Genomic DNA, 26195 nt, shown 5'->3' on the forward strand with positions numbered 1-26195 from the left:
ATACAATGAACACCACCTGCTGTCATTGTGCAACTTGATAGTCACCAAATGACTAGCTCATTGAGATCAATACTGAGACAATAGCTGTTGCACAGTTTGATAGTCACCAAGTACCTCGACAGACCGACCTGGGTTTCAGGCGCGAGACCCCTAACACTGAGCTTGGTCCCTGTCTTGGCAGAACTTGGTCCTCCTCGCCTGTGAGCTTGGTCCTCCTTGCATGTGAATTCATCATATGAACATCCTTGTCACTGATCTCTGTGGAATCTGCTATATGACCTCTCCTACTACTGATCTCAGCAGAATTCGTGATATCATCCTTGTTCATACCGATCTCACTGAGATCTGTCATAGAGCTGATTCTACTGCAGATCTTGGTGAATTCTGCTGCAAATCCTACGTTCTGCCCGATCCCCTGATTCCTGCGCTCCCTTCATATGAACTAGCGGGTCTTCCTGCTTCCTGCGCATTCAGGCCCATGACACTAGGTAGCCGTCTCCACTCGTATGTACACAAATGGCATTACCACGTTTGTCCTGGACAGTGACAAGTTAGTCCTCAAAGATCACTCAACCATGGTTGCACATGACTGACTTTGTCCTGATTAGGTTTGTCACCAGACTGGGAATGAGTAGACAATCCAAGTATGTCATCTGCTCCCACTGGTGCATCTTTGGACTGAAACTGAGCAGACTAACTGTTCTGCCCATTTTGGTGGTGGAGAGCTTTCCTCCATTGGCAGTGGTGATGCTGATTGAATTATCTATATTGCACCAACCTTTCCCATGGTGTGAGGAGTTTACCATGACACAGGATGCTCCTGAGTCAAACACAAATCGCACAAACTGTGGGGGGAGTTCTATTGGTGCTGGCCTGATATCTGTAAAGAAGGCCAAGGCCAGCAATGCATCCTATTCCTCTCATGTGTTTGTGAGTGGCAATACAATACATGCATTTGCCCAGCCCTTTGGGGCAACTTTGATCCTACTCTCCTTCCATTGGGCATGGGCCATGTCATTCGGACAGCAGTTAGCAGCATGCCCGATGTCACTGCATGCCCAGCAATTGATGAGTGTGGCAGCTCATAATGCAATTAGTTCCAATTCTTCAGTCATGTGTTGCATGCTCACCATTGTGCTGTCAGCAGAAAGCTCATAGCACTGACAAAGAACATGAGCAATGCTTTCAGCCATTTCATCCTTCCCATAGAGTTGTTCATCTAGGATAAAGACTGAATTAAAGAGTGCATTTTTGTCAGATGGTAAAGCATGTTTGAGCATCCTATACTGGTGGTCCAGCATCCAGGGTTCATGCAGGTATGCATGTAGTTTGGACACATGTGCCTCCCATTTGATGAGAAAGTTGTATGTGTTACTGCTGACTTGATCCCAGCAGATTGCATAAGCAGTGGCAAGGAGCTCATATTCTTTAGTGGCCGAGTGCCTCTTACATTTGTCCACTGCCCAGTCGAAGAGATCAACAGTGATTGGCACTGGCTGATCTCTGTGCTCTGCAAAGTATTTGGTGTGTAGTTTATTTGAGAAACTACACATGATGATGGAGCTGAGCATTGAGTTGGCATCCTCAAATGTGGTTGCCTTTTGGTTGAGGACATTTCATGTGAATGGGACAATGGACAGCATTGCAAAGATCCTGCATCACCATGCATGTACTGAGACCTTCCTCAGATTGAGGAGATCCTGATTGTCCCATCTCATCTTGTCATTCAAACCAGAGAGCACCTTCAGGTGATAATTTGTGAGTGGGTTGAGTTCAGGTGTGGGCCCTGGAGTGGTGTCATGCCCAACTAACCGTTGGTTGGAGTCATCCGAGTCGAAAATGGGGGTATTGTCTCCAACAGACATGGGGGTGTCCATCTTCATTGGATAGTTGGTCTGCTCAGGAGTGAGTTCTGGCTGTCCTTTGATCTTGAGGTCAAGTATGTGAGATGCATCCCATTCTTTGTTTCTCACAAAGAGGTTCACTCTAATTCACATTTGTTTACCAAGCTCAATTTGATTGCAAACAGGCCAAGACTGTGTGTTCCTTTGTAGAGTGCACTAATGCACTCAACCAGGATAGTCAGGGGTGAGATTGTTTGCTCTTCATCATTGTTGATAATGAATTTCAACAACTGGCCATCCTTCAGAGCATTGGGTGTACCATAGACCTCATCTTCCTTGACCTGATTAAAATAATCTTGGACCATTCTAGGTAGTCATGGCAGGAGGTTCTGCACAGTGGTGACAAAGGAGTTGTAGATAGAATAGTTTACTTTAGACATACTGGTAGTGTTTTGGCTGCTTGGGCTCATAACCTGTCAGAAACTTGAGTTGTTTTGGTCCCAAAACTGGTGATCGGGGAGAGTCTAAGTATGATGTCACTGCTGCTAAAAGACAGAAACATATATACTCAATTGACCTAAGAGAATGTGGCAAGAGCCTAGTGCTCTCTGTGAGATATATATACATTGTGAGCAGCACTAGCTGAATGTGGGAGCACTCCTACTTAATGACCTACCATGACAATGAGTGGGACTGCATTGCACCCAATCTCTGGTGAGGTCATCCTGGCTTGATCTCTGATCAGATCTTTCATCTAACGTGATCAGCTCTGCCTGATCTCCGATCAGATCGGCCTGTGTCACCATGTTGGATTGCTATTTTTCAACAATTTCACGTGTTTGTGAGACTGTTGCACGTGACGACATGACCTCTACTTCGCCCTAACATTTCCGCAAACCTCGCTCACCACGCTCCTCCTCATCACCTACCGCCGTTGCTTAGATTCACGTCATCCTTCCCCTATTCCTATTGTGATGGCACGCAACCCTCGGCATCACTTCATTCCTCACACGCTCACACTGGTCGTTGGGAGAGATCTATATGCTTCTCAATGCTTTGTACTTAGTTGTCATACGATCTATCGAAATCGCTATCTGTTTCGCCGCTCTTCGCTTGCACGTTCCTCAACACTTCAGAATCGCACAAGCTATCGTGCACAGGGTCCGGGCTGCTGCTCAAATCCAAAGCTCGTTCCCCCGATTCATAGCCTTGTCGTCATACCTCTCAGGGCCCAGAAGCTTTCCGAAACTCGGATTACGGATCTCTCTCCCCCTCACCGCTTCTCTCCACAGACCTCTGACCTACGTTGCAAAGACTGGCACACAAAAGCAATTTACCTGTCACACATTCTTCATGCTATTACGCTATCTACTAGCATCACTACTAGCCATAGGTTGAACCCTAATATCGATCGTAAACCCTCCGAAATCGAGCCTTCTAGCCCCGCCCGCCTCCTTCTCCTGTTTCTCTTCTTCCCTTATAGTCCAATCCTTCTTCTTCTCCTGTTTCTCTTCTTCCCTTATAGTCCAATCCTTCTCCGTCTCCGGCATACTAGCACCTAGCTTGGCCATCTTATCCACCACCTCATTCCCCTCTATCCCCGCGTGTGCATATACATAAATCAATATTGGTCTCGGAACTCTCCTTTCCATCTCTTCATCCAGTTTCACAATCAGATCTTTGTTCTCTACTTCTTTCCCCATCTGAGTCTTCCACCCGTTCTTCTTCCATTTGTGTATCCAATCGTTAACACAGCTCATTGAGTATTTCGAGTCGCTGTAGATTTCGAGCCGCGAGTCGTCGTCAGGGCAGAGCTGAATGGCGCGGATGATAGCAGTGAGTTCTGCTCGGTTATTCGTTTGTTGTTTGGGCGGACCAGGAAGACGACGTGACTCGGAAAGATGAGAAAGAGAGGAATCAGGAAAGTAGACACCGTACCCTGCTCGAGCGGAAAACTTGCCGTTGTGGAGGCATGAGCCGTCGACGTAGACGATCGTTTTTGGTCCTGATGGAGGAAAGATTTGAGGTCGTTTGTATGAAGAAGCGCTGCTGTTGGTGTGGTGTGAGGATGGTGAAGGCTTGCGTTTGCTCAAGACACCCCTGCCGCTGTATTTCGATGTGCTTGCGACTGAGGAGGAGCTGCCAGCAGCGGAAGAAGAGGAGGAGGAGGGAGCGCGACCGTATCCGTTGCCCTTGACAAAAGTCTCTGCCTCTTTTTTGGTAACGAACTTCTTGTACACTGCTCTGGAGAAGCCTTTTGTTGCTGCTTCACATTCTGCCCAGGTGTTATAGATGCCAGGTTGTCGACCTTCTTGTACGGCGTAGTAGCCGCCTTTGATTGCTTTGGCCATTTCTTCGGGTGTCCAGGTCGATTCGATGAACTGGTCGACGAATGCGAGATGATGGAGGGTGTAGAAGCTATCGAATGGCGAGCCCAGAGCTGTGCTGATCGAGTCTGCGTGCTGATGGTGATGTTCGGAAGCAAAGGAACGATGTTGCTGAGCTAAGTAGAGTTTCGATCTAGGACAAATGTGAAGCGAGGCGGCCTGAGCGTTAATGAAGTGGGCGAAAGGAACTGCTGACCGTGCGCTTTGTGCGAACAAAGGGAGGACAAAGCGTGAGAAACGGGTCATGCAGACCGCTTCATTCTGGTAAGAGCGCGAGATGAAGCTGCTGTCGATGGACGATGTTTTTAATCTAGTTGGTAGGTGTTGTGTATGCAGTTCAAATGAAGAAAGGCGTAGTCAGGTCTAGAACAGCTCGGAAGAAGAATGCGGGATTCGGAAAACGGTCTTGACTTTGACTTTCCGCTCTTCTCAAAGTGGAGTTTTGTTTCCTAGGGCCTTCAAGTACGTTAAAAGGGAAGCTTAGAATTAAGACGTGAAGGGGGGGGGGGGGGGGGGTGCGAATCCCCTCTATATATATCTTACATGTCTGGCTGTGTTCTAGCTGCGATGGATATCAAAGGGTGATAACGAACAAGAGGTAGTGAGGATTCGTGCGAGAGAATCAAAGGGTCCGTAAAGGGGGCTTCCGACACGTGCTCAGACAGGCCGTCTGGAACAGTTTCCGCACCCTCTTTCTTCCTTCTCGCCCTCGCTGAACCCAATCCTTACTCTTATCTAGCCTCGAACAGCGAAGATGAGCATCGCACCGACACTCACAGCTCCACCAGTGCCTTCTGGCTCAAGCCATGTCAATATCCTCTCCGCTGCTTCGGGAGAGGTGAAAGTCAAGTAAGTCCCCTAACCCGTCTTCACATTTCCGCCCTCGAAGTATATGACGTTGACACATTCTGCCACTCCGATCGTCCCCACAGGGTCTCATCAGGAAACTCAATAGAAGGGAAAAACGTCCTCGATGGCTCAACAGAAACTTGCTGGACTTCCGACAACCTTCCTCCCAACTCCGATCCTTCTTCTGCACACTACACGCTCTCTTTCAAACTTGCGGCACCTGTCAAGTTGGATCGACTCCATTCGATATCTGTTACTTTTGCAGGAGGCTTTTCGCCGATTAGTCTGACGCTTTTAGGCTCGCAGGATGGGAAGACATGGCAAGATGTAGGAAAGGATGGAGTTGAGGTCTGGGTGAAAGACGCGAACGCTAAACAATACTTCGACCTACACAATGCCGTCAAAGGGGAGGAAGGGAGGGAGGTGAGATGGTTGAGATTCGACATGAAAGGAAGTGCAGATGACTATGGCCGAGTGACGATCTACCAAGTTGAGATCTTCGCTCTTCAGTCATAGTCCTTGCAGTTCACGAGATACCCGCACAGAAATATATGATTTGTATATGCAATTCCAGCTGTGTTACATCGTACAGTAAGAGTGATGAATGGGAAAGTCTAGAAGAATCGCCAAAGAGAATCAGGCCCTTTGGTAGCTTTAATCTTGCCGTAAAGCCTACACAATGGGCTAAGGATGACCAGACCGAGCACCCAGGTGATCCAGAAAGGCGCGGTGGGACCAAGACCTTTTGTCTTTTCCCAGTTGTTGGGTGAATGATCGGGCAGATCGTGCTCAAAGAAGTGGCGGGCGGGGATCGAGAGTAGGGCGTAGAGGTACATGTGTGCGCTGCAATACCGTCGTTGGGCCATCAAAGGTGTGCAGAGTTGTCAGTACACCATCAGACATGTTCCTTACAAGAGAAAAGGGGCTGGGCACTTACACATAGAAAAAGAGCGCACTTCCACCGTAATTCATCAATCCAGGAATTTTGGTCGCGATCGTGGGTGGGATCGCACTGAAGAACGCTAGCAGGGCGAAATTGACCGCCATGGTGAGGGCGAAGAAGCTCGGGCTAGGTGGGTACTTTGTGATGTAGAAGAAGCTTCGAATGCTGACGAGGTACTGGTTCTTGTCCGGGTGTGCGAGGTGTTCGGGCATGTGTAGGCATCCTTCTGATAGGTTACCGAAATGGAGCAGGCGAGTGGCGATGAAGAGGGCGGAGAGGATGACAGCAGTGAAGAGATTGCCGACAATGACGGCGGATGGAGACCATTTCTTATACAGCATGACGCGAGCGTAGAACAGGCCAAAGATGGAGAATGAAAGCCAGGCTAGAGGAGGGAAGCCGGACATGACGAAGCGATTTTGAACGGGGTAGAACCAGAAGTCGAACCATGGACCCCACGCTGAGGATGGCGAAGGAGGCGGAGGGGGAGAGGCGGAGGTGAGAGGTTGGAGGGCGAGGAGTTCAATTGGTGTGCTAGAGGAGGGGTGCGTGGCGGTAGCTGAGCAGTGACCGTGTGTGGGGGAGAGCCAGATGTTCCAAAAGATGGTGATGTAGGTGAGAATGAGGAGTAGCACATTATGGATCCAGAAGGACAGCGATTGTGATCGAGGCGAGGCGGCGGGAGTATCATTCTGCTGCTCTGCATTGGAGTTGTCCAGTAAAGGTCTTCTCAGTGCGTCCGCCTTTCCAGCGCTGAGCTTGTCAAGTCCTCGTACTACCAGCTTATCCGTCTCCTCCAACATCACACAGAGCAGGCCGGTCAACAGATAGTCAACCGCCAACCCAATCAGCACAATGTTGATCAACCACACTCCTCTCCCCCACATCAGGGTCTCGCCCATCACCTCACTGACCAGGGTCAATGCAACCGCTCTGATCACAAAATGCTTTACCATCCTGCCTTTCCCCCACCCAATCCTCTTTCTCGACTTGTGAAAGTACACAGTCCCCATGCCCATCAGAAAGAAAAACCCAGGTGCACAGAGGTGGGTGATGGTACGGGAGACGTAGGCAGAGGTGAAATTCCATTCGTGCATCGGTGTACCTGCGTTTTCGGTTTGTCTGGGTGTACCGTGCAGCCAGGCGCCCATGAAGAGAGCTGCGTGGTCGAGTGACATGAGAGGAAGGATCAGGCCGCGGAGAAGGTCGGGTGCAATAGCACGAGTCGAGACCGCGGTTGGCTTGGTCGCCGAGAGGGCTTCGGACGGGGAGGTTGTGGGCAGCGAGCCATAGTGCTGGCGGCCATTTTGTTGACCAGAAGCATCGTCGGAAAGAGCAGAGGCAAAGTTGGTGTCTTGCACCGGTTGCTGTGCTGTCGAAGACGACATGGCGGCCACAAACTCGAGACCGTGATACACTAAGATCTTCGTGCGGAACGGTGACGGAGGGTAGAAGTGTGTGATCGAAGAGGAGGCATGCACTCAAAGGGACGTCGCTCAACATCCTCAGCACACCGGGTCGCTTGCTGACCGCTCACGATTCTCTTGCTTCTCAGCTTCTCAGCTCCAGTACTCTACACAGAAGCCACGCCGGTGATTCTTCCAAACGCAGTGTTACACAAGAGAGAGTCACTCGCCGGAGAAAGCGAAATGTCCAAGAGACCTTCTTTTTTCCCGCATTTACGCCTGAGGAAAATGAACAGATCTGCCATCCAAGAGCGGATCGGCAACCATCTCCATACGCATCGAGCCGCACAGCTGAGTGAGAAAGGTGACAGCCGCGGTCGCGCGCCTCTTTGGATTGCCGAGCTGACATCGGCTCTGTGCGGAGACTTTCATGTCGTGTATTTCCGCGGACAAACAGCTCACAGGTCTGCTCAGTGCGATAAAGGCAACTGAATTCTCCCCTTGATCTCAATCTCAAATTGCACAACCTCGATAGAACAGCAAGTAATGCTCGATGGTATGTGTTTATTGAATGCAAGTATAATAATCTCTCTAACTCGAGAGGGAAGCTACTCTCCCGTTGAAGACCACATGGCTGGCCAGTTGACAGGCAATCTAGGCACCTGAGCAGACTGTTCCTCTGGCAATGAAGCAAAGAACTCGTCGTGCTCCTGCACCGTTTGTTCATATTCTCTCAGACTCTGCACCGCATAGATGTGCAGTGATTCGTCATAGACGTCCGCGCTGTTGCTTGCTCCTAGACCACCGTTCATCCCGCTCAATCCAAGCCCAAAGGTGTCTGCAGGCAGATCTGGAACGGGAGGCACTTCCTCTTCGCCTTCCATCATGCTAGCAACCAACTCGGAAGCTGGGCCAGGAAGCATCGATGCACGACGAGAGAAGGCTTTCGAGATGCGAGGAGACTGTGGTGTTCGTCCGGGTGTAGGAGGGGGGTGTGCGTGAGTCGACTGCAAATCAAACACCGTGTCCTTGGCGATACCGGCATCGTGTGCCAGACTGAGGACAGCGCTGTTTGCGGCATTTTTGGAAGCTTGCGAGGACGCGCGCGATTGCTGTTGCTGCGATGCAGTCTGCTGCTTGATGTCAAATTCGAATCCAGCGCCGTTCTTCGAACTCCTTCCACCTGCGTTGCCACGGACACTCCCAGCCAGTGTTGATACATCCGACATGGCATCCGAGCTTGTCGATTCGAACGAGGTGCGTGGCGTTGTCCTGGCACTACCGATGGTCTTGCTGTCGTCATCCGACTCGGTAGGAGACATGACCTTACCCGAAGTGGGCGAGAAGACACCGACCTGACGATGAGATTCGCCTCCCTTGGCCTTGTCACTCAGCTTGTTCGAGCTGCTGCTTCGACCGAACGCCTTAAGCCAACTCTTGGTTTTGGAGTGTGATACCTTCTTGCCGGATTCGGGCTTAACTGCTGGACTGCTTGTGGCAGATCGACCGTCTACAGCGGTCATACCCATGATCTTTTCGGCTTTGGCACGGCCTTCTGCGCTGCCTTCCGAGGTGACATCTCCGTCGGTGGAAGCACGCTTGATAGTGCTAACGAAAGTCAAGGTGCCAGACTTGCGCGACTTGCTATCCTCCGACTTGGTATCGTCTGAGCTCGAGTCAATCTCAGGTGAGAGCAAGTCGTGTCTATTTCGCAACGCCTCGAGACGTTGGTTGAAGAGTCGTACCACACGAAGTGCCGTGCGTCCTCCTGGGTCATCCCTGGGCGGCGGGAAGTCACGAATGCGCGCCAAACGGAAGACGAGTAGATGCAAATAGTAGGCGCGGATGGTGAACGACCACGACAAGAAGAGCTTGTGGAATACGGTCGGCTTGAGCAAGATCTGCTCGCAGAAGTAGATGCGGTTCTCGGTCGTAGCGGTAAGCACACCAAAGTTGGCGTAGCAGAAGGCGATGGTCCTCATCAAAGCGAGCGCGTGATCTGCGTTCTCCAACAGCATGCCGATGGTGGTGATGATGAACGAAACATCGATCAAGCCTTCGTTGATGAGGTCGTTCGAGTCCATGTGGCTGATGACGCCATCCAGCCAGTCCAGCAGACAAAAGACGCCTTGCACGTCGTACAACGAGGTGCGCTTAATCAACGCCTTGATGTGCAAGCCAAGCATTGGTGCAAAGATCATGTTGGTACCCGCGGGAGCTCGGACAATGTCGACCACAATGGCGGTGCATCGGCGGTTGGCTGCCTCCAAGATGCGTGGCTTACCTGCTGTGCTTCCTGACAGTACGTTGGCAGTCTCTCCAGCTGGATTGAAGTTCTTCTGCGACGAGAGCGTGGTGACTGACAAGATGACTCGGTGCACCAGCGCCAAGCACTTTTGGTGGACACACGTGGCCAAATGAGCATAGCCGGGTCCGCCAAAGAAGTACTTAGACACGCTCTCAAGCGATTTGGAGCTAGCATAAAGACTTGCGAGCTGACGGTGGTAGCTGCGGCAGAAACTAAAGAAGAGCTCCGAATCGTCCGACTGCCATCGACGGAGCCAGTTGCCTGACATCTCCACTTCAACTTCAGGTTGGCATACCAAGAACCGATCGTCCTCCTGTGCCCCCGAATCGGACCCGTTGCCTGCACCAGCAATCGACTCACTGTCGAGCATCTTGAGGTACTCGCGCGAGTCCTTATAGCAGAGCTGGCGTAACGTTGCAGGGAAGCGGTTGGCGAATTTCTGGAAGTCCGTTGGTCTCTTCCTCTGCCATTCGAACTCGCGAGCCACACGTTCGAGCGCAAATCGGTTTACTGGCAAAGCACGCAGCAACTTGCTGGCAACCCCGTTGACCCTGAAGAAAGCCACGGCCAACAGACGACCAGAGAAGATGAGCGTGTTCTGGTAGACTCCCTTCTTGTTAAGCTCGCCCATCGCGTACGACAAGATGTGGCCAAAGACCGAAGAGAAACGAGCTTCGTCTTCAGGGTCGGTGCTGAGGATCGAGGCGGAGAAGTTGCGGCTTTCGATGATGCAAGCAATGCTTTCGAGGATGGCGCCACGGTCGGCAGATGTCTGAACGTGCTGCAACTCCAAGAGAAGCGAGCGGATCCAGTCGAAGAAGAGTGCACGCCTGGCCTTGCCCTTAACATAGACACCTGAACCTACCGCTTCGACAGAAGCTGTCTCTGCTTCGAGCGCAAGGAAGGGTAGCAAGACAGCACGAAGCAAGTGGCCGCGGTCGGCTGCCGCTCCGGAGTTCTTGTCACGGAATCGTCTGTGTGCATTCTCAACCTCTTGCCAGGCGCTTGTGGGAAGCATGTGACCATCGCTCGACTCTTCCTCCAAGCCATCGTTGCTCGAGACGCTGGATGCTCTACCAGAGTACCTGTTCTCGTTGCGTGTGGGGGCACGTGAGTCGGAAAAATCGGTGCTAGCCTCGGAGAATCGACTCTGCTGTGCTGGCGAGAAGGCTGCAAGAACGTCCTGACTGCGTTTCCACCTGTTCGCATCCGAAAGATCCTCGCTCGACTGTACGGTGCGCTCGCCATTGCTGATGGGTGATGATAAGCCTGGTGACCTGTCATTGTTGGTCGCCGTTGCGTTCATTTGAGATACGGCCAGCAGTGGAGAAGTCGTGATTGCCGCCGAAGCACCGGCTTGCAATGCCGCCTCTTCACGAGGCCCTGGCTGTGATTCGAGCTTGTTTGGCGGTGATCGAAACGTCTGAATTGAAGATTCGCGTGGCAAGCTAGGTCGCTCGAGCTCTTGTGCAGCAAGCGCAACGGCCGGTGCGGTTGATGGTTCGATCTTTGGCGATGGGGTGAGGTCGAAGGAGTTTGGCTCGTTCTTTGGCGTGGATCGGTCATCGTCAGGTGTAGACAATTGAACGAAGCTCTTGTCTCCTGGAGGTGTTTGTGGCATTACGGCGGCGGCGGGTGGGATTGGTGCCGACTTTGCGATGGCAGCTGCTTCGACCTGCCGAGGCTTCTGTATCTGCCCGCGAGACGCGGTCGAGGTCGAGGTCGAGGTCGAGGCCGATGCTGCCGTATCCGGCTTTGGCGAGCGCTTGAGCTGTCGGTCTGCTGTATCTTCCTCCTCGTCTCGCAAAGCCAGATAAGAGCGCCCAGCCTTGGACTCCTCCTTACTGCGTCGTACCTTTGGTGGGGAGCTGCCATCGAACAGACCGCCGAACTCTGGCTCGTCCGTAACGCCCATGCGTATACGATCTTGGATTGCCATAGCCTCGTCGTAGGATCGCTGGAGGGAGGGCAAGTTGGCACCACCCTTCTGCGGTGAAGTGCTGGCTAGCGCAGCCATACGCCTTCTGTTCTCGTCACTGACTGGCGATGCTGGTGCTTTTGGCGCGTCATTCAGATTGCTGTAGGGATCTCGCGACCTCGGGCTGGCGCTCGCACCGTTCGTTGCCAGCTGATTGGGTCGAGCAGTGAGCGAGCTGCTAGCGGCAGAATTATCGTCATCATAGAAGAAACTGGAAGTGGGCAGGTTGAGGTCGAGAGTGGGTGCGGATGTGGTTGGCGGCGCTGTTGCTGTTGCTGTTGCTGTTGCCGTTGCCGTTGTCGATGCTGCTGTCGGTACTGATGCTGATGCAGATGCAGATGCAGATGCAGGTGCAGGTGCCTGTGGTGGGGGCGTGGGTGCCGGTGTGTCCGTTTGTGGCGTCGGGGCTGCACGCGCCGCTGTTCTCGCTCGCTGGGCATCACGCTCGAGCATGGCGCGCTTGTACGTCTCGGCAATTGTGAGTGGTCGGGAGGCGATGCTGCTATCAACATTGATGCCGTTCGAGTCGAGAAGCGGGGACAAATCAGGTCTGGGCTCGTCAATCACTCTTGGTGGAGGTGGGAAGTGAGCGTGTGCGGGTTTGAGGCTCGAGGCTGTTCGATCGGGTACAATGACGGTGTTTGCACGAGAGGCAAGGGCGGTGGGTACATTTGAGGGTACATCTATGGATGCTGATGAATCGAGGCGTCTCGCCGCAATCGCAGGAGCCAGCTGTGTCTGGAATGTCGAAGCGAAGGATTGATCTCGTTCGACTGACGGCGAGATCGACGCTGCTGGTGGGATCGGTGACCGGCTCGGAGAGTTTTGGGCCGGCATGACTTTCTCAGAGACACTCCTTGTTTTGAGATTGGGCAGGATGCGCTGGGATGACAACCTCTGCATAGCAGCCTGTTGCATGAGCTCGGTTGATGTCGCGTTCGTAGGCAATGTTGCCTGGGATGCATTGGAGCTCGCCGACGCACGACTAGAGGCAAAGTTGCTGACGGTAGAAGAACTGCTGACACCTCGATCGTACGAGCCTTGTTGTGCACTTGCCGCAAGATTGTGAAAGTCGGACTGGGAGCGTTGCAGCCTTAGTCTGTTAGGCTGAGGACTGTGAGAGCCTTGGATGGAAGCTCTGGCATCATCCGAGGCAGCCAAACGACGACGTTGTGAAGCGTTGGCAATCGAGAGCTTTTGACGAGCACCTGTTGCGCCAATGGGAACGAGAAAGTTGCGTGAGGAGCTGGAGGCGGAGGCCGAACGTAGTGAGCCCATACTGCTGCTGACAGAAAGGCCATTGAGTGGGTTTGAGAACGAGTTGTGCGTCTGAGGACCCCAGCTGGGAATGGAAGGAAAAGAACCACATTCGGCGGCATTGCGACGAGGCGTGCTGTCTGCATTGGGGAACTGGAGGCCATCGCTGGGCTTGCGCTGTGAGGAGAGAGAAGAGGAAGAAGCACTGCTGGAGAATCCAAGACGTTCGCTGAGCGATCTCTTCTGATTAGCGGGAGTGGCGATGCCGAGTGAAGCGGGAATTTGAGATGCTGACGATTGTGTAGAGCTGGAACTGGGGTCGGATCTGCGACCCATAGCATGCTGCATGTTGCCGTTGCCGTGTAGAGTGAGCTATATCGGTTTCCGCGTTCTGTTCTGTGCTGAGAAATAGGCGCTGAAGCAATGCAGCTAGGAAGGGGCAGGAGCCACAATCAAAGACGGGGCCGAGTTAGAGCTTCAGTGTAGCATTTGGGACAAGGAGACGAGGGTGGCCACAAGTTGCTGTTACTGTTCTTGTATGGACCAAGAGGGTAAGCCTTCGGATCTGAGCGCCTAGAGTCGCTCCAGATGCGAGAGGCGAGTATATTGGGCTGATGGTTCGTAGGAAGCTCTTGAAGAGATGAGCGCAACGAGGTTGTGACTTGGAGGCTTCTGCCACACGCGCGCACCGTCTGATCAACTGGACAAGCAGGTGGTAGATGCACAAATTAGGGTCCAAGCTGAGAGTTGCGCGTAAAGCTGGATATGCAGCGGACGGGTGCGATTAGCGTGGAAGAATGGTATGTGATGACCGTAGATGAGCAATGATCCGTGCGATTGCGATGGTGTTGGAGACTGGTGGGAGAAAGCGCTTTGTTGCAGATACTGGAGAGATGCAGGGAAGTGTTTGATGCGAGCTCTGCGGAGAGAGGCTAAGGAAACTTTGATGTAGATCGAAAGGAAACGAAAAGGAGAATGATGTTGGAACTAGCAGATGTCGAATTGAGCTGCTACCGATCGAGAAGGAGAAGGTCGATGGTGTGAATATGGAAGCGAATGGCAGAGGGAACGGGAATGATTGTGTCGAGATAGGTTGAGGAGCGTTAAAAGTCGGTGTGAGCGAGGCGAGGCGAGGCGAGGCGAGGCACGCTCTGGTGGCGTGAGAGACAGCAACAGCAGGGAAGCACTAAAAGTGGCTTCAGCTGAAAAAGACCGCACACACACACCGAAATTCAAAATCACACAGCAGAAGGCGGCGGCGGTGGTTAGAGAGCGGGAGAAAGAGAGAACGTGTTCCAAGCGAACGTCAGTCGAGTCGAGAGATGCAAAAATTGCGAAAGAAAAGAAAAAAAGAAAAAAAGAAAAAAAAGAAAGGAAAAAAAGAAAGAAAAAAAAAAAAAGGAAAGGAAAAAAAGAAAAAAGGTGTCTCAGAAATGAGAAAATTGAGAGAAAAGAAGCTTCTCTCTGACCTATTTTGCCTTCACTGTATGAGACTGAAATTGCATGCTCAGAGTTGGATTTTGCCTCTTGTCGATGTAAGAAATGCGCCGCTTTCCACGTTCACACACTCGGCCTCGTGCCACTCTGGCTGGCTCTGACCGAATTGCGGTAAGTACAAACAGCGCTTGAGAGGTGCGGAGAGAGCTTTTGCCGGGGGAGCCGACATTGCAGTTCATTGTGGGTCGCATGGCAAACTCAATCACAGCGATAAGGCCAGACTGAGTTTGATCACTCTCACCCTCTGTCTCTCTCTTGGCTGTCGGTGACGTCTAAAACGGGTGGAGTGGCTGCTATGATGGTCGGTCGATCCGATAGGATCACTCATTCACCTGTGTTTTTTGCTCTGATGCTGGCTTGCATCAGGGATGGTTCGAGTTCAAATGGGCACTTCTCATCCACAATCAAGGTTCAATCATTGATTCGAAAGCGACTGAATTCACGCATAGCGTGGGAAGGAGGACCGGCAAGGAGGGCCAAACCAGGCTCCTATTTCTCTCCATGATGATTTTAATTGGCTCTTCGCTGTCTCTGCCTGCCTCATGCTTCTTGTTTTCTGCCTACGGTAAAGTCGAAGGACGAGGCGCGCAACCGAATCCGTCAGCTGTTGTGACTCTGTGCCGCAGTTGCTGCCCTCCTGACTCTGCCTCCGTCTCTTCGGCAAAGCCGATCGATCGATTCCGAGTCCCGTCTGTCTGTCTGTCTGTCTCTCTCTCTCTCTCTGTAGCGCTTACCGCCTGCCTTCTGCACCCTGTCCCGTGTCTCTCTCTATCCTCTCTCTGGACCTCATCACCACCTTCGCCAACACTACCACCATCGCTTCCATCCGCATTGGCGGGTATACACGCTGCAAATCCTCGGTCAGGTGGTAGAACAGTAGAAGGTGCTTTCGTCTTCTTGGCTTACCGGTTCATCCGCCCGTTAAAGTCGACCGAATCGATACCGCAAGTTCTCACCAGTACGACCTGAGCGGCGCCTCTCCCAGCTACTCAAGAGAAGTAGTCACAATGCAACGCTAGTAAAGGATTCCCTCACGACCTATTCCTGCTCCAACCGAAAGGGCTGTATCATACCACATACACGTAGCGGCCAAGAGCTGCTTCATCAAAACGCGTCGACAAAATGGTCCACCTTTCTCCACCCAACCCGGAGTGGCCAGCGTGCACCCTTTCCTACCGTCATTTCCATCTACTCTGGACCCTCCCTCTCTGCTTAGTCCTCTACCTCATCGCTCGACCCTTCCTCACCAAGCTCGACCGCGCCAAACTCATCCTCCTTCCCATCATCGCCTTTGTCTGGACCACACCATGGGACAACCTCATCGTTTACAACCGTGCTTGGTACTACCATCGCCATTGCATCTGGTTCACCATCGGCTACGTTCCGATTGAAGAGTACTTCTTCTTCATCATTCAGAGTCTTATCTCCACCCTTTGGTGTACGCTTTTGACTCGGTGGGATTTGCCCAACATCTACCTTGTTCCAACAACGACGCAAGGCAAGCAAAGGAGATGGGCCACGCCGACATTGGTGGTTTTTGCGGCTTGCTTTGTGGTCGGAACCAAGATGGCGAAACCCGACACGCATGGCTACTACTTTGGCATGATCTCATGGTGGGCATCCCTGCCATTGGCCTTGCTGCTGTGGGGCTCGATCGACTTCATCCGCAACATGGGTCTTCGCACCGGGCTAGTGCCGTTTGCGCTCTCAGTGATGGCTCCCACAGTGTACCTCTGGTGTTCCGACGTCTACGCACTGCGCAGGGGGACATGGCACATCAATGAAACGACCTCGCTCAACATCTTGCCCATCCCAGACTTGCCAGTGGAGGAAATGCTTTTCTTCTTCGTCACCAACCTCATCCTCGTCAGCGCCTGTTTCACGTTCGATCGCTGCGTTGCCATCTGTCGACAGACCGGATCTGCCGACCTCCCACCTCTTTCGCCCAGCTACCTCCCTCTCAACTCCCTCAGCACCTACATCAAGCTCTGGTCCGCGTTCCTTCGATCGGATCGAGAACCTTTTCTCGCAAGTGCGGCGTCAGCAAGCGTCGAGCCAAGCGATCTCGTAGCCTCATTGAACGTGCTACGAGCTGCATCAAAGTCTTTCAACGCTGCGAGCTTGTTGTTGCCCTGGGATCTGCGGACGGATTTGGGCTGTCTGTACGCCTTTTGCCGCGTCGCGGATGACTTGGTCGATGACGAGGCCGAGAGCGTCGAAGCCAGGACAGCCCACTTGGAGGTGATCCGAAGTATTGTCGATGCGATCTATACCAGCATCGCTGAAGTTGATAAGGTGCCGTCAGAGGCAACGCCTACCAGCAGCCGGATCAGAGACCTTCTCTCACCGATCAAGCTTGCAGAAACAACAAAAGAGGATATCCGCACAGCAGCAGCATCAATAGCACCCCTTTCGCGGTACATCCCGAAAAGGCTCTGGTTTGAGATGTTGGAGGGCTACAGCACCGATTTGCGGTTTGAACATCCAGAAGAGGCCCAAAGGACAAGGCTGAGGACGATGGAGGATCTGGTCGAGTACTCGCAGTGCGTTGCTGGTGTGGTGGGCGAGATGTGCACAAGAGTCATATTGGGTAGGTGTGGTTTGACAGTGCCGCTTGACTTGCAAGTCGATAGGAGTATCAAGATGCAATCCACACCAGCGACCGCGGACAAGTCAGCAGCAGAGAGAAAGCTAGACCTCACCCGAACAGCAGACTTAGACATATTGTTGTATGAAGCAAGACGAATGGGTGTTAGCTTACAACTGGTCAACATTGCACGTGATATCGTACCTGACGCTGTCGACCTGCGACGCTGCTATTTACCAGCTGACCTGTTTGCCAAGGTTGATGCAGGCATGCAAGATGCGTTGCTACAAGGCCGACTCGATGTACCTGCCGAACCCTCTGCGAAGCGCTCAGCAGTAGCAGCAGCAACGACAGCCTCTGCGGCAGGAGGCAAACTGATCAAACCCAAAGAAGTACGCAAATACGCTTTGCGACTGCTCACCATCTCGAAAGGGCTGTACGATCAATCCTACCCAGCATTAGGGCAGATTCCCAACAAACCGGCAAGAGCAGGACTGAAAGCAGCTTGCTCGGTATACGCTGCTATTGGGACACGAATCGAAGCACAGACAGAGAAGGAGATCGCTACCGGTAGAAGGGCGAGGATGTCTAACTTTGATCGGATCATGAAGGCTATCTCGGCTGTCTACTTTGGTGTTTGAGCGGCCGGTGCTACACCGCGACAATTGTATTACATTGTACGAAATGGAAACCTTCATCCCAAATCCTTCGACCAACGAGCTGTCCGACGACGGTACCCTCTGTAACGGCTTCGTGTGCATCCAATATTCGCAAGGGTGTGTTGGGCTGGTGTCAACAAAAAGAAAAATCGAGGGGAAAAAGAGTATGGAAAACAGGTTTAAAAAAATGCGACCAGCGGGGTTCGAACCCGCGCCCTCCTCTTTTAACCACCTGGTAGGATATGTGGGAAAGAGACGTGATAGCCACTACACTATGACCGCAACTTTAACATGTGAAAGACGTACAACCTATAGTATAAGGCTTATAGCACCTTGGGATAATCTGCAAGTTGAAAGCTCTTTTGTTCCATCACTTGCTATGGATACTGTCATGGCCCACCCTGCACAGTTGAGAGCTCAGAGCTGCTTGAATTGAGCCCTTTGACGGCCATACAGCCAGTCATGAGCGATCAGAGACGGAATTCAAGGGTGACTGTGGGGTCTGGAGAACGGTAAAACGTCTAAAATCCCTTCTTCGGAATGGACGGCGAGGAAGCGGGTAAGAAACCGCTGTCAGGGTGATCAACTGATAGCGAGCTTGTCAATTAACCCAAACTGCATACAGCACACAGCGGGGGGGGGGGAAGATGAAGACGACACTGATTCGAGAACAATGCATTTTCTGAGCAGGTGACAGACACCAGCTTTGCGGAACAAGCATGCCGTGTGGGGCTCCGACTTTCGAGTCTGCACCAGCACCACTGAGAATCTGGCTGCCTTGCTTGTCTACTGCCAGTTTTCGACAGCGCAATCAGCCGCTATCCGTACAACACTCGAAGACAGCAGATGAGACAGCTCGAGCGCTCGGTGCAAGCATACCTTGGCAATGAAGGAAATTCCGAAGAGGATTACGTGAAAGCGAGTTCGTCAGGAGAAATACTGTAACAAATATCCGACCCTTTCCGCTACTCGTCCGCATCACCGCCGTGAATGCCGAAAACTGTGTTTTTCTTTCTCTTTTTTTTCTTTCTTTTTTTTTTCTTCCTTTTTCTTTTTGCGGCTCATCATCAACAACTCTTGGCTCACCTGACAGATGGTTGACAGCAGCAATTTGGATGTCAAACATACATACACTTCGTAATGCAATGCTGATCTGACTAGATACTGGCCGGTATATCCTTCGAGCTCGAGAATCCCACTCGAGGTGCATGGCATCGGAGATGTGGGAGGCTTCAGATCAATGGAGCCCGGACTTTGTTGGAAAGAAACATGTCAAGTGACGCTCTGCAGCCTGTTCGAGGCTCAAATTAGGGAACGGCAGTCGATTTCAGCATGTACAATTTCAACTGTCGACCATGACTGTGAGTTTAGATGGAATGGTATGCTCGGCAGTGGTGACTTGAACAAAGACAGGTGACCGCCATTTGGAGTGCGAGAGTTTGTGTTGCGCTGATCAGCTCGGTGGCAGCCGACGTGGCAAAAAGCTTAGCCAACACAGACAGACAGACGGACACGGCTGAACGGCCAAATTGACGGCGGAATAGCGTGTGAGCGAGCGAATCGCGCTCTTCTTTCTCCCCAAGCAGCACAGAAACATCTGAGAGAGGCTTTCAACCCTGAATTCTTCTTAGCAAGTCAGCCACCCACACACACGCATCACGCAGCCACACACAAGCGCTCTCATACAACAATTCCATCGGCAAATCCGACTTGACTCGGCGGCAACCGTTTCCATTCACTTTCAGCTTTCTCACCTTCCTCTCCGCCCCTTCTCCTTTCACAACATCATCACCTACAATCGAGACGACTGAGCACCAAACTCGCTCTCTGTCACCGATTATCATCAATAACACTACTACCACACCCTCCTTTTCGTCGGTGATCGCTGTCGACTGGTGCTCAAGCTCTTAACGCTTTCTCTAGCCAATATGGCATCCTCACTCGATTTGATCGTCCTCGGCCTTGGAGGCTTGCTCGCCCTTCTCTATCTCTTCCGCGATAGTCTCTTAGGTGGCGTCGCCAAAGACACTGGTTCCAAGCTCGCCAACGGTTCCGCTCTCGCTGCTACCGATCAAGGTGATGCTGACTTTGTCTCCAAGCTCAAGTCTCAGAAGAAACGTATCGCTATCTTCTACGGATCCCAGACCGGTACTGCCGAAGAGTACGCTACCAAACTCGCCAAGGAGGCTAAAGCTCGTTTCGGCACTTCATCGCTCGTTCTTGACCCCGAAGAGTATGAGTTCGAGAAGCTCGACCAGATGCCCGCGGACACTGTTGCTGTCTTTGTTATGGCTACTTACGGCGAAGGTGAACCCACAGACAACGCTGTTGGTCTGATGGAGTTCATCGAGAACCAGTCTCCCGAGTTCTCCAACGGCAACGAGCGTCTTGAGAACCTCAACTACGTCATCTTTGGTCTTGGCAACCGTACCTACGAACACTTCAACGCTGTCGCTCGTAAGCTCGATGCTCGTCTCCAGTCGCTTGGTGCCAAGCGCATTGGCGAACGCGGTGAGGGTGACGACGACAAGAGTATGGAGGAAGACTACTTGGCATGGAAGGACTCGATGTTCGAGGCTCTTGCTTCTCAGCTCAACTTTGAAGAGGGTGGAGGAGGCGATGTTGCCGACTTCAAGGTTACCCAACTTGCCGACCACCCCGAAGACAAGGTTCACCACGGCGAGCTTTCCGCTCGTGCCCTTTTGGGCACCAAGGGTATCCACGATGCCAAGAACCCTTACAACGCTGTCGTCAAGGAGGCTCGCGAGCTTTTCGTCCAAGGAACTGCCGACCGCACCTGTGTGCATGTCGAGTTTGACATCGAAGGCTCCGGTATTTCTTACCAGCACGGTGATCACATTGCCGTATGGGCCCACAACCCCGAACAGGAAGTCGACCGCGCCTTGGCTGTCTTTGGCCTTCTCGACAAGCGCACTACCGTCATCGACGTAGAGTCGCTCGACCCTACTCTCGCCAAGGTTCCCTTCCCCGTCCCTACCACCTACGAAGCTGTCTTCCGTCACTACCTCGACATCACCAGCCACGCTTCTCGACAGACTTTGAACAACTTTGCCAAGTATGCACCTTGGCCTGAGATTCAGGCCAAGGTGGAGAAGATCTGCGCCAACAAGGACACTTTCCAGGCCGAGATCGGCAGCAGTCTTCTCAAGACCGCCGAAGCTATGCAGTACCTCGCTGGTGACGACTTGCAGGGTGACGTCAGTGCTATCAGGCCTTGGAACATTCCTTTCGACCGTGTCATTTCGGATTTGCCTCGCGTTGGACCTCGATTCTACTCGATCTCGTCTAGCCCCAAGATGCACCCCAAGTCGGTTCACATTACCGCTGTGGTGCTTCGATACCAGGCTAACAAGTCGGGTCCCTGGGTCCACGGTTTGGCGACGAACTTCATCAGCAGCATCAAGATGGAGAAGAACGGCGAGCAGCCTACTGGTCCCAACGATCCTCGTTTCGGTACCCCCAAGTACCAGTTGACTGGTCCTCGTGGAGCTTACACCAAGGATGGACTGTTCAGGGCACCTATTCACATTCGACGATCTAATTTCCGCTTGCCCACCTCGCCCAAGATCCCGGTTATCATGGTTGGACCTGGCACTGGTGTTGCACCTTTCCGCTCGTTCGTTCAGGACCGAGTCTGCAGTGCGGAGAAGGCGGTGGAGAAGGCAGGCAAGTCGTCAGCTGAAGCTTTGAAGGATTGGGGCAATATCTGGCTCTTCTACGGTTGCAGGAGGGCGAATGAAGATTTCTTGTACCGAGACGAGTGGCCGCAGTACGGCGAGAAGCTCGATGGCAAGTTTCTCATGGAGACTTCGCTTTCTAGGGAGAAGTTCAAGGCTGATGGATCTAAGCTTTACGTTCAGGATCTGATTTGGGAGAGGAGAAAGGAGATTGCGGAGGACATTTTGGAGAGGAAGGCATACATCTATATCTGCGGTGAAGCAAAGGGGATGGCTCAGGATGTAGAGACCGTGTTCGGTAAGATTTTGGAAGAGGCAAAGGGTAGTGCAGAGGAAGGAAAGAAGGAGATGAAGTTGCTTAAGGAGAGGAGCAGGTTGCTGTTGGATGTGTGGTCCTAAGCGACCCGCGTTTGGCAAGGTACAAGATCAAGAACAGAAGAGATGACGGTTGCTTTTCGCTTGATCAGCTGTGTATATAGTTTGTTCTCTTTGCGTCCTCTCAGTACGCAAAGAAATACTGAATATGCTCCTTATAGACACCCAAGTCGTCCGCTATGATTGATGTTGTTTTAGCTGACATCGTACCATTGAGGATGGTGTTCTAGTTGATGCTCAAGTGACCTTGTACATGCTGCGCTATGCTGTATAGGATTTTGCACAGTAGGGGGTATCAAATTTCGAGTGTTTTTAGAAACACGTGTTTCTCAATTTTGACGACTTTTTCCCGTTTTTGAACACCCCGCATCCAAAAAACACGTGTTTCTAAAAACACATTTGCAACAAATGTGACATTCGGTTCGATTTAACAGGTATATTTTCAAATACATCGTCGGTAATGAAGGAAGGAAGCAAGCAAGCGGTTGCGCATCCGCACTTCATTTGACACACAGTAATGAAGGACATGATGCACGGTAATGAAGGACATGAGGCACCAGTGTGATGAAGTGAAGCAAGCGGATGCGCATACGTGCATCCACACTTCATTTTGGAGAGTGACGAAAAAGTGAGTCCATTTTACCGGGTCCGGAGGCGTGTTTTTTACAATTTTGGGTGAGCTTACATAAGGTTTTTGTGCGAAATAAAAACACGTCAAAATCGAAAAACACGTGTTTCTAAAAACACTCGAAAATTGATACCCCCTAATGCAGCCTCTGCATAAATTCAATCAGCATTTTCACACAGTGCTGCCCGCGTGTAGGAAATATGCGGTGCATTTTCAGAGAGGGTCTCGCCTATCTTTCACATGGGGTCTTCAAGCCACACACACACTCACACACACACTCTCACACACACACTCTCTCACACACACACTTGGCTCTCCCACATCTTGGGGATTCATATGAGACATTGTTGTCGAACAAACCCGCTTTGCTTGCTTGGATTGGCGGCTAATGAGTGGTACAGACAGCTGAGTGTGACCACCAAGGCGAAGGTCGGTGCTAAACCGTAGGAAGGGAAGCTTTTGTTGAGTACGGCCGGGACTGGAGAATAAGGGACTGACGTGCTCGAGGACTGACGTTTCTGACAGCGATATACGTTTGCTCGCCAAGTCCAGCTTCCTTCCCTTCCTGTTCACCATCGCTTCCGTCACCACACCACCACACCTCCCTCCCGCTCGCAATCCCTTCAATGGTCATCAACCATAGTCGCCCTCCGTAAGCCCGGGCTCGCCCACCTTTACTACCACTCGACTAGTGCGTGCTTGTCCCCCCCCCCCCAAAGCTCGCTTCGTCCTCAGTGCTAGCTTTCCCCCCAACCGCAACCATGATCGACCACTTACTAGGTCGACCATCGACCAAACTCAAACGAATTGAAACCTTTTCCGTCATCCTCTTCTGGCTCACCTACTTACTCTCCGGTAACGCATCCGGTCCCACCCCCTTTATTCGACGTCTCAATGCCCGTGTCAAAAAGTTCTCACCATGGCAAATATTGGTCTTTTCTTCAGTCTCGATGTATACCATTCGTCATCTCGATTCCCTTCTCGGGTTTGGAGCTCCAGAACCGCTGGCTAGGATGTACTCGAGAAACTTTTACAGGACGACTTGGTTAGTGACAGCGTTAGATGCTGGGTTTGCATCTGCAATGAATGTCAAACCAAAATGGTTGCGGGATATCATGTCGATGGTTTTCTCGGTGTATTATATGGTTTATGCGAACGAGGCGGATGAAAAGCTAAGAAAGTATAGAGCGTTTTGTACTGTGGAAATGATGAGAACGACTTGGGAGAAAACGACGAATCCGTACATTCGTGCGGTTACTTGGTTCCATCGTGCTTCCCTGCCGATAGCCAGGCCGTTGTTGATACCCAGACCGGAAATCGGCGCGCATCATACAAGGCCCAGCAAAGCATGGCTGTTCTACCCAAAAAGCGAGAGACAGTTGAGGATGGAAGAGGAACTAGTGTTGGACTTTTGCGGAGGAGGATACATATGTATGGATCCGAGGCATCACGAGGAAAGATTAAGACAGTTGGCCAAGCAGATGCAGAAACCGGTGCTTTGTGTGGATTACTGCAAAGCGCCCGAATACCCTTACCCCTTCGCGCTCGAGGAGTGTTTTGATTTGTACAGAACGCTGCATGAGACGGCGGGTAAGGTGATTGGTATGAGTGGGTCGCCCAACTTTAGAATCATCTTGACTGGTGATAGTGCCGGAGGCAATCTAGCAACAGGAGTAGCACTAAAGGTGATACAATATCCACAGGCGAGGATTCAGTTAGCGTACCAATCGTTGACGAGTAGAGCAAGTAAGGATGCCAGGAGTCCACCACCCTTACCGAAACCAATTGGGATGGTGCTAAGCTACCCGAGTCTGAACTTTGGCTTCAGTAGCTGGATGAAGCCCGAGCATTTGCGATTGCTGAGGCAGCAGAGTGAGGTCAACCTCGATAACCTTGCCCAGCACCAATCCGACCTTTCCCACTCTTCCAGCAACGGGGATGGCATTGCGGCCAGCGGATCTTCCACTTCGATCAACTCTCTTCGTTCAGCACGACGCCGATCAGCAGCGAACTTGGCCAACTCTACAGCAGATCGAAAGAGGGCAGAAGCCAAACGAGCCCGTTCGAAGGAAAGAAAAGATCCTCGATCGTATCAATCCCTCACCCAAACAGCAGAGTTGCATCTGGATGAAAGAGCGAGGTATGCAGAAGTCGACCCAACATCGGATGAGAATGGCAACGGATCTTCCAGTCCACCTGATCCGTATGGCGCGACGTATGATCGAATCTGGGCAGAGAACGCACTTACTCCATCCTGGGAGAAAGGTGGACTACCATGGGGACAAGTCGCACATCAAGCCGTGCTGGACGAAATCGCGGATCGCCAAGAAAAACGAGCGCAAGCAGCATTCGAACGCGAACAAAAAGTCCTCCAACAAGCAGCTGCCGAAGCAGATATTCGCAACAAAGACCAAAAACGAGCGCCATTCAATACCCGACTCACCGTCACCTCTATGGCTGGCTATTTCCAGGATCGGATCATTACGCAAGGTATGCTTCGCGCCATGGCGATTCTCTACATCGGCCCCAAGAGACAGCCTGATTTGGATCACGATTACTTTCTCAGCCCTGTCGTTGCACCTGCTCATCTGCTTGCCGAGTTCCCACCGGTGCTGTTCATCTGCGGTGAAAAAGATCCGTTGTGTGACGATACGGTGATTATGGCCGGTAGGATTCGTGAAGCGAAACTCGCGAAGAAGGCTGATTTGGCACGACGCCGCGCGATGGCCTCCGCGAGGTTCGGCGAGGGTTTGCGTACGACTCCCATCTCTGGTGCTGCGGGGATTCGAATGCCGGTTAATCCGATCGAGAATGAAGAGGCGGAGGATTGGGTTCAGATGCGAATCATCGAAGGTTGGAGTCATGGATTTTTGCAGATGTCCAGTTTGATGCCGGAAGCCAAACAAGTCATTGGGTTTTTGGGTACTTGGATGAGTCTCGTCTTCGAAGAGTACAGGGATAAGTTGGACGAGGAAAGGCAGAGAAGAGAGGCGGAGAGTGTGAAGAAGGCGTCGGAGAACTTGCCGGTTCTGTCGCAGGGGAGGTTGTTCGGGTTAGGTATGCAGCAGGAGAAACCTGTTGGGGTGGAAAAAGGGAAAGATGACGTGGTGGCAGCAGAGGTCAAGTCGCAACAGCAGCAAGAAGTGCATGATGCTGATGATGAAGGTGAAGGTGGTGATAATGGTAATACTCAGCAGGGTAGAGAGGAGGAGGAGGAGGAGGAAGAGGAAGATGGACCAATTATGGTGATTCCCAAGAAAACTCGTTCTTCTCCAGCAACCACCTCTGCCCCGGCTCCTTCTCAAGTTACCAACCTTCGCCAAGCATCCGACAACACCAAATCATACTCTGATACCGAGATCACCAACAGCAGCGCCAACCCTCTTCCTCGTACAGCCCAAGTCGGTCGAGAAGATAGCGAAGCAAACCTACTTCCACTCGACGCCGCCACTCGCAGCGGTTATCCGGGTAGCATGACCACGCGTGTCGCTTCCGGTATGTCACCTCTACCGGGCGGAAGGCGGGGCAGCGAGTATGAGAGATCAATGCTCATGGTTGAAGAAGCCAAACTGTTGGCCCGAAGGAGAGACGATGTGCTGTTCGGCCTGGAGGGGAATGTCAGTGCGGTTTATGGCAGTGAAGATGAAGATGAGCATGGAGCGGGTCGGAGCAAGAGGAGCACGACGGACAGTAGCATGGCCAGAACGGGTGATACTACGGCGGAGAGGGAGGGCAACGGGGAGAAAATCGCTTCTGTTGCATGAGACTTAGCATCTCAC

General features: G+C 52.1%; 7 protein-coding genes and 1 non-coding gene across 8 annotated transcripts; 4 read left to right on the plus strand and 4 right to left on the minus strand.

Moving 5' to 3' along the window:
- Nucleotides 1–3208: 3208 nt before the first annotated feature.
- UHO2_07190 (uncharacterized protein) lies at nt 3209–4477 on the minus strand (the record flags this gene model as incomplete). The annotated part of the gene is made up of 1 exon (XM_041558992.1): nt 3209–4477. The coding sequence occupies one exon, from the start codon at nt 4475–4477 to the stop codon at nt 3209–3211; it is 1269 nt and encodes a 422-aa protein (XP_041414926.1).
- A 508-nt stretch (nt 4478–4985) lies between these two features.
- On the plus strand, nt 4986–5596 carry UHO2_07191 (uncharacterized protein; the record flags this gene model as incomplete). Its single annotated transcript, XM_041558993.1, has 2 exons — nt 4986–5080; nt 5164–5596. 2 exons carry the CDS (start codon nt 4986–4988, stop codon nt 5594–5596), a joined length of 528 nt encoding a protein of 175 aa, XP_041414927.1.
- Nucleotides 5597–5694: 98 nt separating this feature from the next.
- Nucleotides 5695–7411, minus strand: UHO2_07192 (uncharacterized protein; the record flags this gene model as incomplete). The annotated part of the gene is made up of 2 exons (XM_041558994.1): nt 5695–5923; nt 6018–7411. The coding sequence occupies 2 exons, from the start codon at nt 7409–7411 to the stop codon at nt 5695–5697; spliced, it is 1623 nt and encodes a 540-aa protein (XP_041414928.1).
- Nucleotides 7412–8037: 626 nt separating this feature from the next.
- Nucleotides 8038–13320, minus strand: UHO2_07193 (uncharacterized protein; the record flags this gene model as incomplete). Its single annotated transcript, XM_041558995.1, has 1 exon — nt 8038–13320. The coding sequence occupies one exon, from the start codon at nt 13318–13320 to the stop codon at nt 8038–8040; it is 5283 nt and encodes a 1760-aa protein (XP_041414929.1).
- A 2271-nt stretch (nt 13321–15591) lies between these two features.
- UHO2_07194 (uncharacterized protein) lies at nt 15592–17697 on the plus strand (the record flags this gene model as incomplete). Its single annotated transcript, XM_041558996.1, has 1 exon — nt 15592–17697. The coding sequence occupies one exon, from the start codon at nt 15592–15594 to the stop codon at nt 17695–17697; it is 2106 nt and encodes a 701-aa protein (XP_041414930.1).
- Nucleotides 17698–17903: 206 nt separating this feature from the next.
- Nucleotides 17904–17997, minus strand: tRNA-Gly(CCC). Its single transcript has one exon. It is a non-coding gene; the product is annotated as a tRNA-Gly (tRNA).
- Nucleotides 17998–19643: 1646 nt separating this feature from the next.
- Nucleotides 19644–21812, plus strand: UHO2_07195 (putative NADPH-cytochrome P450 reductase; the record flags this gene model as incomplete). The annotated part of the gene is made up of 1 exon (XM_041558997.1): nt 19644–21812. The coding sequence occupies one exon, from the start codon at nt 19644–19646 to the stop codon at nt 21810–21812; it is 2169 nt and encodes a 722-aa protein (XP_041414931.1).
- Nucleotides 21813–23177: 1365 nt separating this feature from the next.
- Nucleotides 23178–26180, plus strand: UHO2_07196 (uncharacterized protein; the record flags this gene model as incomplete). The annotated part of the gene is made up of 1 exon (XM_041558998.1): nt 23178–26180. The coding sequence occupies one exon, from the start codon at nt 23178–23180 to the stop codon at nt 26178–26180; it is 3003 nt and encodes a 1000-aa protein (XP_041414932.1).
- Nucleotides 26181–26195: the final 15 nt, after the last annotated feature.

This window comes from Ustilago hordei (assembly GCF_900519145.1).
Source record: "Ustilago hordei strain Uho2 genome assembly, contig: UHO2_contig_24, whole genome shotgun sequence".
Classification (NCBI taxonomy): domain Eukaryota; kingdom Fungi; phylum Basidiomycota; class Ustilaginomycetes; order Ustilaginales; family Ustilaginaceae; genus Ustilago; species Ustilago hordei.